Source organism: Aythya marila (assembly GCF_965140915.1).
Source record: "Aythya marila genome assembly, chromosome: 9".
Taxonomy (NCBI): domain Eukaryota; kingdom Metazoa; phylum Chordata; class Aves; order Anseriformes; family Anatidae; genus Aythya; species Aythya marila.
Genome location: NC_139050.1, coordinates 11,475,702 through 11,488,626, shown reverse-complemented (window position 1 = coordinate 11,488,626; position 12,925 = coordinate 11,475,702). Strand labels below are relative to the sequence as shown.

The following is a 12,925-nucleotide window of genomic DNA, read 5'->3' as shown; positions in this document are numbered from 1 at the left end:
GAAGAGCACACAGAAAAAAACAGAAATCAGGAAAAGTTCCGAAGATACTGGAAAGAAGCATAAATTTCTTTTAATTGAGGATGTTCGCTAAGTGGATGCTTGCTAAAAAACATCATTTAGAAAATACTTGCCTTTTACAAGGGGAACATTACTTCCATTATACCAAAAACAAAGCCAAAGACAACTTCAGTACTCAGGAATAGTCAACTACCACAATCCTGCTAAGCAGTAAGTTCCAAGATTCTCCAAAGGGTGGCATACCTACTTCTGTAGAAGTCCCATCTGGCTTCAGCAGGTAAGAAAAATCACACAGAATGAAAGTGTACCACCTCAGAGGCACTCCCAAAGAAATAACAGAAATGTCTTTAAATTATGAGAGTAACTGGCACTCTGAATCTTAAAAGAAAGAATTAAAGACTTTGTGAAAAAACAACAGCCGTAATATACCCGATGTAAATAACACAAACACCTCAGATTAACAGATGGAGAAGATGCTGGACACAATCCACAGGACACAGATGGAAAGCGTATTACCTACACTTACCTCATTTCCAAAGCCTACCAATTATGATTTAAATCACTGAACATATTTCTTGAGGAAAAAAAAAAAAAGCTGTATTTGTAAAAATTCCATTCTAAATGATAATTTTCATGCTTTAGCTGCAGAGTTCAAGGCTGACAGAAACCATGCCTCATCTGTACAGCCATCCATGTTCATAGGAGATGTTAGGATGCGTAAGGGGTGCCTTTTCAGCAACTGGGAGGCGAGGGGAAGGCTGTAGGTGGAAATAACTTTTCCATGCCAGTGGAAAAAAAATAAGATTTTTACAAAAAGAATTACTAAACTAGAAGTATCCAAGATGCAGTAACCAAAGGCAGTGGTGAACACACACATTCTTCTTCCTTATAAAATTTCTTTTCTATGTCTGACAACAACATCCAAATTGATTTTGATTTTTAAGCAGCTTCCTTTCGAATTCTTTTTCTTAATTGTTTTTAAAGATGGACTTGTTACACTCAGTACGTATCACAGTCCGAACAACTGGACACACACACCCTTTATGTAAACATACCTTTAACAGTTTTGACAAAAACTTGTTTCTCTTTACTAGGGTCCTTCTCCTCTATTAGAATTCCATGGAAAATGCGCCCAAATGTACCTATGAAGAAAAAAAAAAAAAAGCAGTAAGTACTATGCAGTTAAAACACTTTGATAACATTGACATAATTTAATACTTATTCAGAAAACACTGCCTGAAAACATATCAGCCATAGCAGATACTTTTGAATAATGGAAGGCAAAGTACAATACTTGAATGCCCTATTAAATCAATAGAACTACTGACAATAAATAACCCAACCACAGCTACACCAGCAGGAGCTGGATCCAGAACCATATGTAGTAGATGCTGAAAGTTTTAGATAATTTGAGTGGAAAATATAAAAAGCAAAGCCAGGAGTGAACCAATGACAGCAACAGAACCCATTTAAGCATCAGTATTGATGATGGGTCTGTTTGTTGCAATTCACAGTCCACATTAACTGCCTGCACTAAAACTTCCAGCTCCATCCTTTTCTCCCACAACTAGTTAGGAATTCTCTGGTCAAAACATTCCTCAGAGACACCATTTTTTTTTTGAAACGTTCACAGAAAAGTACTGGATTCAAACAAACCAGTACACGTGGAACAGATTGAAAAAACAGTATCACATTATTCAAATGTTTCACCTCCGCTGGAAGGTTTTTTTTTTGTTTGTTTTATTTTGGTTTTTCCAGTCTCCAACATTTTTCCATTCACATATTTTAACAAAGATATTGCAGGAAGAAAAGCTACGTTAAACAGCTGGAGTAAGAACAATCTCAGTGTGGTAACACACAGAATTAATGCTTTATACAGACCAAGTTAGTGACTCTTTCTGAATATGCTATTACGATGGCACCAATGTGTGCATCAACTTCAGGCCTCCCTAACATCCCTTTCCCATTGATTTGCCCTGTTTGATTAGGCTGAAAGATCTTCTGTAGGGATTGCCTTAGCCTGGCTGTACATCTCCTAGAATGAAGTTTGGTTATCTTCTGGTTTCTAAATACTTTACAGGGACAGTGCAGTAATTTCTATCATCTACCATGTGACTGCAAAACAGCTCTGTGAGACAGCTGTGACACCAACTCAGCTTGTGATCACACCTCCAGTCATCAGATAGCTCTGAACATTACAGCTACAGACAAGAAACAATATACAGGAGCACAAGACACATCCTTCACCTGCACAGAGCTTACTGCAGAACCATTGGATTGAGAACAATGCTACTTCCTAAAAATGGAAAAGCATTCTCCCATTGTATTTCAGAGGGGGGTGCAAAGCACTTAGCAGTTCTGCCTATATGGGATTAGTATCTCACATCTCTAGCTTTGGAAAATTTGGTTTCTCATCAGGTGACAGGGACACAGACTTGGAAGTTGCTGTGGCAACAACTAGAGGCAAAACCCCTAAATATTTAAGTCTATTTCCTAAATGCAACATCAACAAGAACCCATTGTTACTGCATATGCACACTTCTGATATGAACATTAAACAAGATCAAAAAGGGGTCATCACCAAGTTTTTCATAATAGAGCTGTTAATTTTGCATCTGTGGATTAGATGTCCAGCGTAGAAGCTAAAAGCGGAGACTGACTGAATTTAGATGACAGTGGCATTTTTTTCCCCTTAAATGAAGTTATCTGTCAATTTACAGAAATGAGTTTTTGCCACCTACAGTCTCAGCTGATTACCTCACTCCTTAGCCATCTCACCCTTTCATTTATTTTTCTTTCTTAAAGAACCAGGTTATTAAACACAGACAACCTGAGTTATTTACTTTACACAATTAGTCGCTCCCCTGTTCTAACAAATTCTGGAGCTGCTTCCCCACACCCCACACACCCCAAATACAAACATCATCCATCATTCTTTACCTCCACCAAAGTCATAAAGACCTGAGACATCACCCGTGATTAATTTCAGAAAAATCTAGCTATAAAAAATACATACATATACCCCTTGTTGTAACCAACAAGTGTCCCGAGTCCTTTAAATACCTTCTTGGAGCACATCCTTTAGAGTTATCCTCTCCCTGGAGATGGCTATGTCCTTCACTTTAGCTTTTGCTTCCATGAGAGTGACACTTTTAAGATCATTCTTCTCTATCCGTAATGTAGGATAACCTGAGGAGCCAGCAGAGCCAAACAAACCAATATAAATACCCTTATTATAAGAACACAAGCACATTGCTTCACCTCAGCACCACCTACAGGTACAAAGACATGCAAGCAGTGTGTACTTAAGGTTACGTAGAGCATTAAACAATAACAAAACAAAACAAAAAGAAAAAAACAGGAGAAGCCACATGAATGTAATAATCTCTGAAGAAAAAAAAAATCACACAAATTCTATACAGTGCCATGCAACCAAGTCTCTATATTTATTAACACCAGGTAAATAAAGCTCCTTCTTGCATACTGAAGCTGATTAACACAACGCTGCACTTCCCTGCCAGTAGGGAAGTAAAGACTGAGGTTGGAGACTGCCGGAGGACTTAGTGGCATCAGGAAAACACCTTACCCCAACACTGGAGCAGGAATACAACCAGAAATATCAGTGCCCTCTTCTGGGCATAAGAGGCCTGACTTTTTTCATGATCAAGACCATGAATTATTAGAGAAAAAGCCTGAGAGTCACTGACAATAAATTTTAAAATTTAAATGTCATTGAATGCAAGGTTAAAACGACTGTGGAAGGTCTAACAGTGATCCTCCTGTTCATTTTCTGCATCCAACCTTTTTTCTTATATTCATTTTCACCATTTCCTTTGTTTCTGGGGGCGCTCCCCTGCCCCTAAAAGACAAGGCGTTCTGAAGCAGCGTGGTCTGAACACACTAAACAAACAGGTGCCATTACAGCTGTTTCCACACGTATCTGGGTGAGGAGAGTTTAATCATCAATAAGGACCTGGTTTGTAGGCTACCTTGCTTTCTAGTCTTCCGTTTTGCATGAGGCTCGCTGATGAGTTTCCAAGAATCATTTTAACTAAACAGTGCCACTTAGAGGGCCAACCTGAAAACCTGAGGTTGATAACACGTCAACAGCATGGTTTCTTCCAAACTATGTGGAAAGGAAATTTTTAATAGATGCATTTCTCTTAATGCTTCTACCATATAAAGTTTCCAGGCAGCTTTCTACAAATAGAAGATGAACTCAGATTACAAAAATCTCTTTTGTTTCAGGAGGTAATTCATTCAATTTAGAAGAAAGCCAAGACTTTCCCAAAGCTGCAGGAGTTCAGTCCTAGGTAAACACCTGCTTCCACACCTGGGCAGGAAACAGGAAGACACTAGGGCTGAACAGTAATTGTGATACTCATGCACTGCTCCCTTGTGATTTCAGATGGTTAGTATCACTACTAAGTGCAGTCAGAAGAAAAATGGGAGAGATTTTGGGGTCTTATTAGTTGCTTTAAATAAAAAAAAAATAAAAAACCAAGCCATTAATCATTGTTTTTAACCTAGCTCCAAAGGATAAACATTAGAATGTATAAAGGATAGACATTGACATTTCTACTTATCAGATTGCTGAAAAAAAGACTCTTTGGGTTATTAATACAAAACTCTTAAGCATTACAGGATAGAGAATCATTGGTGGCAGCAGATGACAACAGAAGCCACTTCCTGAAAAGATCTCAAGGACCACAGTACCATTTCAGCTTGGCAATTTCTACTCTACTGAAAGAAACAGCCAACTGAGATTAACAGAGACTGTTCACTCCTCCTGCTGGGCCCCCAATTTTTCCCCTCACTTTTTACCATAAACCCTTACCTCACTTCAGATCTTTTAAAGTAGGCTCTAGAAGAAATTTGAGCCAATTTAGCCTGGGCTACTTTCAGATTTTTTAAAGCAGACCCTCCAGCAGTGCTTTGAGCCAGCCAATTTAGTCTGGACTAAGTCCTGCTCTCTTTCAGTGTTCAGTCCTGCAGACCCATACCCCTCCAAGCACCAACACCAGCGCTCATACAGCTAGGCTACGTGCCAGCTCAAAGACCCAAGTCAACAAAAAGCCAGTCGCTCTGCAGAAGCGGTCAGAAGAGATCAGTGTGTATGCACAAGGGCCAAGGCAAATGTTCATGGTCAGTCCAGCCTTAGATGAGACTGACCTGCACACCCAGTGCTGCATCAATCCCTCCTTACTTATCTCAGGAAGATCCCTTCACTAGAACTATGCTATACGAGGTACCTCTCCCCTAGAGATGACAGACAATAACTGCAGAAGTAAAGACTCGACAAATAACAAATATTGTTAGGAATTTGAGTTAGCTCAGAACACAGCTAATATCAGTTCATCACAGAGCATATAAATCACTGCTGCTTCACCCTTCTTTTTTAATTCACTGCTCGCCCTCTATTTCTCTATGGAAATATTTTTTCCCCCCTGTATTCTTTCAAGCAAAGCTGTTAAAAAGGAGGCATAAATATATAACCCTTGTCAAGTTTTTCTGCCCCATTCTGTTTCTTTGCATGTTGCAGCAACAGGGCAAAAATAATAAAATAACCATCAGGAGTCAATGACGTCACTTGCTTTGGTCTCCAGTCAGTAACAAATGGTCAGGCTAAGGCTATTCGGATCCTTCCTTACTGTAATCTCTGCCAGATCCATCCCACCTTCTGCTTGATGCTGCAGAAGTCAGCTTCTTTCCAGCACTAAGAAAGCAGATGCTTCAGACACTGGGGCAGCCTTTCTCGCTGACAGATCTACGTGCAGGGAGAATATCCCGTTGACCCAAAGGCAGTATCACACTCATGTGATGAATCCTATGTCCCAGATCTTATGGAGTCCTCAATCTTGACTATGACATGGCTAAATAAAACCACATGAACCACACACCATGAACTCAAAAGAGACAAACTAATAGAGACAGGAGTTTTTCCTGCTCTTCTGTTTCTGTATTTCTGAATACAGACTCAGTGTGACCCTACCACTAATACTCCAGCTGGGTCCAAGACAGTCTGTTGCAAGGCTCTGTAATTAGATTAACACTTACTGGTTACTGGCGTTGCATTGTTTGGTGTATCGGCTCTCAAGTACTGCGTTGTCTGCGTGGAAGGTTGGGATAAACCTTGGGAGCTACTGCTGTCACTAATGCTGTTTTAAAAACAAAAATAGACATGAACACAACTGCTCGATACTGTAATAAATACAAAATTATCAGATTAAGCACAAAATTTTTCAGACTGGACTTTGGACAAATGGCCTTTTTAAAGTTTCTCACTAGCCTACTTTGTCAATCCACACTCATCACCCTTCTTTCCTCTTCCTACAAGTCCTACAATGAGATTTTTGGGGGATAGAAGGACCACAGCTGCACACAGTATGCAATAAACACACAAACTTCACAAAGATGTAGTGAAACGTTTCTTGCCTTATCCACAAGATAAAATACTACCAAAAAAAAGCTATTTAAAAAGTTATTGTAGCTGCAATGGACTAAGAACAGGTGAGAAACCCTGCAGGCAAAGACAGTACCCGTTATTAGCTCAGTTGATAAGGCTGGAACAAGCTTCTTGATCTCCCTCCCAAGCACACACAAACATGTCCCCACACACACTCCTTTCGGAGACTACGGAGTAGTCTCCACTACTGCCGACACAGTTAGCAGAACAAAGAACATGATTGCTTTTGGGTATAACTCTCTATGGCCACACAGTTAACATTTATTTGCTTTTGGGGCTGCTCTTGAGCACTGAGCTAGCAGTGCTAGCTGTCCCTGCAAGATTTTTTGGGTGTATTTGCTGATGCCCTCAAGGCCCACTGTTAAGTTTTTGAAGCAGGACTTCCTTTAAAGAAGCCAATTTCTCCCCACTGTACCATAATCACTAATTTTTGTTGTTGTTCGAAAAGAAACTAATTCTCACACTACAAAATACCAGGCTTACTGAGATCCAGACCAGCCATAAAACTCTCAAGATGTTTTTAAGTTATTGCCACACTCATTGCCTTCCCGGTATATGGTTCCAGCATATTTTTTAGGACAAGGTTAAAAGGCACAGCTGATGGTCTAGCTATTCCAGCTTAACTTCCTTTAGTTTCTAAAAGAATATTCTCTGGTGCTGGCAACTTATTACCACTCATTTTAACTTTTTGTGCTATCTTCAAAGCTCCCCGTTGTGATTCATGCTCCAGCAAGTCCCCCAGAAGGAAGCATTCTGCCATGGTCACCACATTAAACACCAACACAGAACTTGAGCTTTGTTTTCCTGCTATGGCTTTATCTTCCCTAAAAACTCCTTTTGTAACTTGATCACCTAATAGCTGTACCGATTTCTCTGGCTGGCTTCCTGCTGCAGGCAAGTCTGAAAAAAGAATCATTTGTTTTATGCCTGTTGCAAGTTTGAGAAACAACTTTTTTGGTTGGCTTTACTCTGGTTTTAGGTTTAAGAAAGATCATAAAGACAAACAAGTTAAATCTTCTCACTTGGACAAAATTTCAGCTTTTTGAAAGATGCCTTCTTGCTTTTAGTAACGCCCATTATCCTGCTGTTAAGCCATGCCAACTTTCCTTGGCACTTTTTCAAGCGCCTTTGATAGGAGGTATGGAAGCATTTGCACTGAACTTTCAATACAATGTTCTCAAATAGTCCATATGCAGCCCATAAACTCAGCTGCCTGTTTGTAGCTTTTATTTAACAATCGTTCTCATTTTTATTTAGTTCTGCCTTTTGAAATTAAGAGCAATAGCAGTGGGGTTTTCATCCTCTTTTGCTCCTGGGACATTGTGAACCCTAATGACATTATCATCGTTGATTCAGAACCTCTTTACAGAGCCATTTTGAGCTTATATAAAAACAAATCAAAAGTTGTTTATTCTCTCACACATTCCTTGGCTAGCCTTTCCATCAAGCAGCCATTGATCACATCTATTACTAATGCGAGACAGTTTAAATTAAAACACTAAAGCAGTTTCTCAGCCAAGCACCGAAAGATCATTTTGCAGGGTCTTTGTTGGCTCTTGTGCATGCTGCAAAAATCAAGTATGACGGAGTGGAGAATAATGCTGCTAGACTGAGACTCTCAGAAACTCTTAGATGCATATATTCACACGCTAAATTTAATGCTTTTCCTTTATGGAACAAAGAAAGCTGCACATCCTTTAACTACTACTGATTAAAAGATTTAGATAATTTAGGAACAAATGAATTCAGGAAAGCTGACACTGAGAAATAGCCTTCAGGAACTGTTAACACTTGGCACACTGAATCCCCCCAAAACCAAGTGGTGTGGGAACACAGAAGGAGTAAAGACTGAAAGAAAAACAGGTCGGCATCTGTCTGAGCTGCAGGACAAGCTAGCCTGAGAGACCGTAGGCAGGAACAAAAACCATTCAAGGTTATCTTTTCAACAGTGCTGACCACCTACATTCCCAACTGCATTTCTGAAGTGTTCGGTTTCAAAATCCTTGGATCCTTAACAGTTGCATCTAATGCAGATTGTTCACGTAGCCTCCAAGAGAGCTTCAGTCTACCTGCTTTCCTCTTCAGTGTTTAAACCCACCCAGCAAAACTCCGCTCAGTACATGAAAAAGGTAAAGGACGTGCCAACTGTATTGCCCTTGGGGCTGACATTGCAAGTCCTCCTCTCGTGCACGTGCCATTTTGGTTTAATGGGATTGATAACCCATTTGAAGAGAGACACATTTTCAGTTTTGTAACCAACCACTTGTGCACATCATCCACGCAATTCTTCTGGCAAAAACCTGAGGGCCACAAGTCTCCAGACCATAACCAGCAGAGCACCTGCAACTGCTGCCTTTCTGGAGTACAGCACGCAGCACAACTCTGCAGAGGTAGTCACTGCTGCAGGCTGACATTGAGAACAGAAATTGCAAGCTAGAAGACTAATTTGATGCAAACAGAAGACTAATTTGGAGGCCAGAATTCCCACAAGCCTGGGAGTTCTGTCACAAAAAATGGCCTGGAAACCCTTGAATACGTACCTGTCATCCAACTCTATCCTCTTCATACTGTGGAGATGCAAGACAGCTAGTATTATTGCCACCAGGAATATAACGGCGCAGCACACGCCTACACTGATGTAGAACACGCGGGTAGAAGTGGTGGGAGCTGCATTTACAGGATCAACTGAAACACAAAGGTGAAACGTTACTGAACCTTTCTCAGAAAAATCAACTAGCGTGCTGACATGGCAGGATGGCAGCACTGCTCCCAGACTCGCCCGAAGTGTCCCCACCACCCAGGTCCAGCAGGAGTTGGGAGATGAAGCCAGCACAGAGGCAGACTGCAGTACCCCTCAAAGTGGTGGTTCCTGCTGCTGCAAGGCAGGGCACAGGCCAGCAGTCACTCAATGCCTCCATTTTTTTGCTGGGACAAAAGGCAGGTTCCTACAGAATGATAAGCCTCCTTCTCAAAAGGCTCTCAGCTACACAAAGCTTTAGGGCAAAATTCTGCAACTGCACCATGGGTGCAACACAGTGCAAAGGGACTGGAAGCAGGAGGTGGCAGGTCTTGCCTTAGCTGCTTTATCATCAGGGGGCCCTGAGCAACCCCAGCCACCTGTAGATTACAACAAGGTGTTGTGGAGAACAACTGCCCTGCAAGAGGCAGAGGGTGGTGAAGGGGAAACTAAGCAACTCTCCGCTGCTTTCAAAAAGCATTTTGGGAAAATTGGGAAAAGCATTTACATTTTGGGTTCCACAAAGGCTGAGCACAGCCCGTCAATGGCACTGACAGATAGAAGTGGAGTGAGAGTAAAGGAAACCACCTAGTTCTATTAATTTGATTCTGACAAGTCAAAACAGCAAACCAGACAAGTCCTGAAGTCAAGAAGATAGATCAGAGTCATGTATGGGAAAACAGCCCCTGAGACACGATTTAAAAAGTTACAATAGTAGGAACAGTAGTTCTTCACTAGGATATACTCCCAGCTAAAGTTACCAAATACTCCCCAGGTGTTTCTGCTAAACCCGGTATTTTAGTGGGGTTTATGTTCATAGGGAAGGCTGTAGAAACAAAAACCATCACAAGTTTTTCATTTCTTTACACTTGGAGTACCTGGTACACTCAGAGTTACTTACAGATAGCCTTGCTGCTATTTTTGTCAGATGTTGGAGATTTTACTTCTGGTTCAAGCTCTAAACAGATGAGAAAAAAAATGTTAAGTTCGGCCCGTATTTATTACTAAAGTCCTTCAGAGAAAGTCAATTGCCTATTTCTTGAAAAACAAACCTGTTTTTCCAAACAGGCAAGTTGACTTAAGGGCTATGGTTATTTTTAGATTTCCATTTCCTAACCACTGTATAAATAAATTAAAAAAAAAAAATCACCAGGCTTCAAGACACATAGGTCAGATGTGTGATCACTAACATGCATGTCCACTGAGGCCATGTCCAAACCCACTGGATCTACCTAGTTAAAAACCCTTTGACTTGTCTACAAAGTCCAAAGCAGCAGATAGTAGAAAAAGCAGGTGGAGAGTAAGAGTGCACATATACAGTCACAAAACAAAAACCTCACATAATTGGTTACTGTATGATAAGAAATCATTTATTAATTGAATGTTCAATGAATACTACTCAGACTAATGCAACTCATCCAGGAAGAAGTTAAGAAATGCAGCCCTGATCACCTTGCCTTCTCATCTGATGGTGGAACCATGAGTGTTTTAAAACCGAAGGATTAAATTTAAATATTCAAAAAAAAAAAGTAAAAAAATAAAAGCCAAACAGACAATGCTTGGGTTCTGGGGTGAAAATGGTCCTTTAGGAAGGGGATATGTCTTCATTACGCTTACTACTGGTCTCTCTAACATAGGAGGGACAAACCAAGGGAAAACAGGCTGTGGAGGCTACTTCAGATAAACCTCACTGAGGTTTCACATGCGTCTGAGGCAGTATCATGGATTTCCGTGACTGCAAAAGCCCAGATGCACTTGCACATCCCCCTTCCTGCTCCTAGCTGCAAAGAGCTGCCTCCTCCCCAGTACAGTTCCCTTCCGACTCCTTGGCAAGCTAGTTCAGCCTGATAAACTTGTCAAAAAGTACATCAAGCAAAAGGAAAAAAGATCTGAGAGTTTTGCTTGTTTTTTTTTTTAAGCCTTAGGAGGAAGTATTAGGAATGCCTCGAGCAAAACCACTCACAAGTTCCTGCATATTGTTAACTTAAGCACTAAATTAAATTAGAAATCCCCCGATGCTGTATACCATTCCACATACAACTTTCAAAAAAGCCATTGACATGATTATGAACCCACAGAAACATGATCTTTGTAATTATTTCTGCATAATTTAAGAAGCGGCTCCACTTCCCACACCCTGATGCTGGTGCAGTACCTATGGAAACCCCCTCAGCTCACTTAGCAGCTCAATAATGTATGAAGGCACACACAGTCCACATTTCCCCCACTTAGAACATTTGAAAAAGTACCCAAGAAAATATGAACTAAAGGTAAGTTTTCTGTCTTAAACAGTATCAGAAAGATCTCTGTTTCTACTAGAAAGAGACATTTTGAATTAAGAATGATTTTGTCATAACATCAATACAAGGAGCATGGGTATCGGTGTTATGTGGTAAAAAGCTACACATGCTTTTTCATACACATTTTGCAAAAGTGCATCCATGGACATTCAGACTCCAGGGAAGTGGCAGGCTCCCCTCTAAAACCTAACTACTGTCCTCAAAGGCTCTATGTAAACTGAGCACTGCTGAGAGGAACGTGTAGAGGTGGCCATGCTCAAACGCTGCCTGAGGACAGGAAACAGAAGCCATTTTTAAGGAGAATACAGCTCTCAGGATTCTCAAAAATAATCTTCTTTTGATGCCTATGAAAATACTTCCAGGAAACAGCAACAGGAGATAGCAACAATTCAAGAATAAATTGTGCTTGCAGATTCTTAAGTCAAAACCCAGGAAAGTCAATCTAGGATTCCTGAAGCCTGCATTGTCAATCTACTAAGATCATTTTGTACTCAAAGTCTGAAAGAGTAACATCTGGTCACATTTATTAAGTAGCTAGTTTTAAGTTTATCTCAGTTTATAAAGTAGATTTGCCTGTTAATTTTTAGAAGAAACTTTGAATATTCACAGTGCTGCAGGTTTGAAGAATCTGATTTCATCCTTGCAAGTAAAACAGAGAAAATACGCATATATATTTTTTGCTATATATGTGAGAAGGTCACACTGCAGCACAACACTTAGGGAATTTGTTCATTCATCAGCTTCTGCTTCTACCAACTGCACACATTTTTCTCTGGAAATCAAAACGTTACTTGGTTACTTCTTGTCCTCTCCATAATTCACTCTCGTGGATTGTTACATGACCAAGGACAAGTGCATCTTCCCACATCTTTTTCCTATACTGCTTTAACACTAAAAGCCACTGAATATTTGAAACAGTGTCTTACTTTTGTAGCACATTTTCCTCCGTTTGAAATTTAAAACTGTGATGTTTTTGGATGAATTTATTGTCAAGTTGAGCTGCATCAGTATTGTGACCTCAGAGTCAAGTCTGCCAGTGCAGGAGAGTTCGACACGAAACACTGCAAGCATACAACAAACAGGCATTACAATTAAGTTTGAGCACATTTCAGACATCATGGTGAAAGAATATTAAATAGATAAGGGCCTTTATAAACAATGTTTAATGTACATTTTGTAAAAAAAAAAAATTAATAAACAAATGCTATTTTAGTGTCTATGTCTTGTAATTTCTGACAGCTATGAAAGCATTAAGTAGTTTAATTTGAAATAAATTTACTTACGTGACCCACATTAAAAGTTTACCTCCAGATATAATTTTAGTAACGTGCAAATGGAGGTAAATCACAAGCCTTCCACTAGCGTTGGAGCTCTCACAATATAAAACTGCATTAGAGCAGAAAT

General features: G+C 40.1%; 1 protein-coding gene across 2 annotated transcripts in view; it reads right to left on the bottom strand.

Moving 5' to 3' along the window:
* The window catches only part of RYK (receptor like tyrosine kinase), a 55,611-nt gene that overhangs the window by 23,068 nt on the left and 19,618 nt on the right, over positions 1-12,925 (bottom strand). The window contains exons 4-9 of one of the 2 annotated variants that reach the window (XM_082766893.1): positions 12,448-12,582; positions 10,123-10,179; positions 9,025-9,169; positions 6,076-6,176; positions 3,082-3,216; positions 1,074-1,160 (exon numbers count right to left, since the gene is read on the bottom strand). In XM_082766893.1, coding sequence (XP_082623019.1) covers positions 1,074-1,160; positions 3,082-3,216; positions 6,076-6,176; positions 9,025-9,169; positions 10,123-10,179; positions 12,448-12,582 — 660 coding nt within the window. The remainder of the gene's footprint in view (positions 1-1,073; positions 1,161-3,081; positions 3,217-6,075; positions 6,177-9,024; positions 9,170-10,122; positions 10,180-12,447; positions 12,583-12,925) is intronic. The other variant, XM_082766894.1, reaches the window with a different exon arrangement.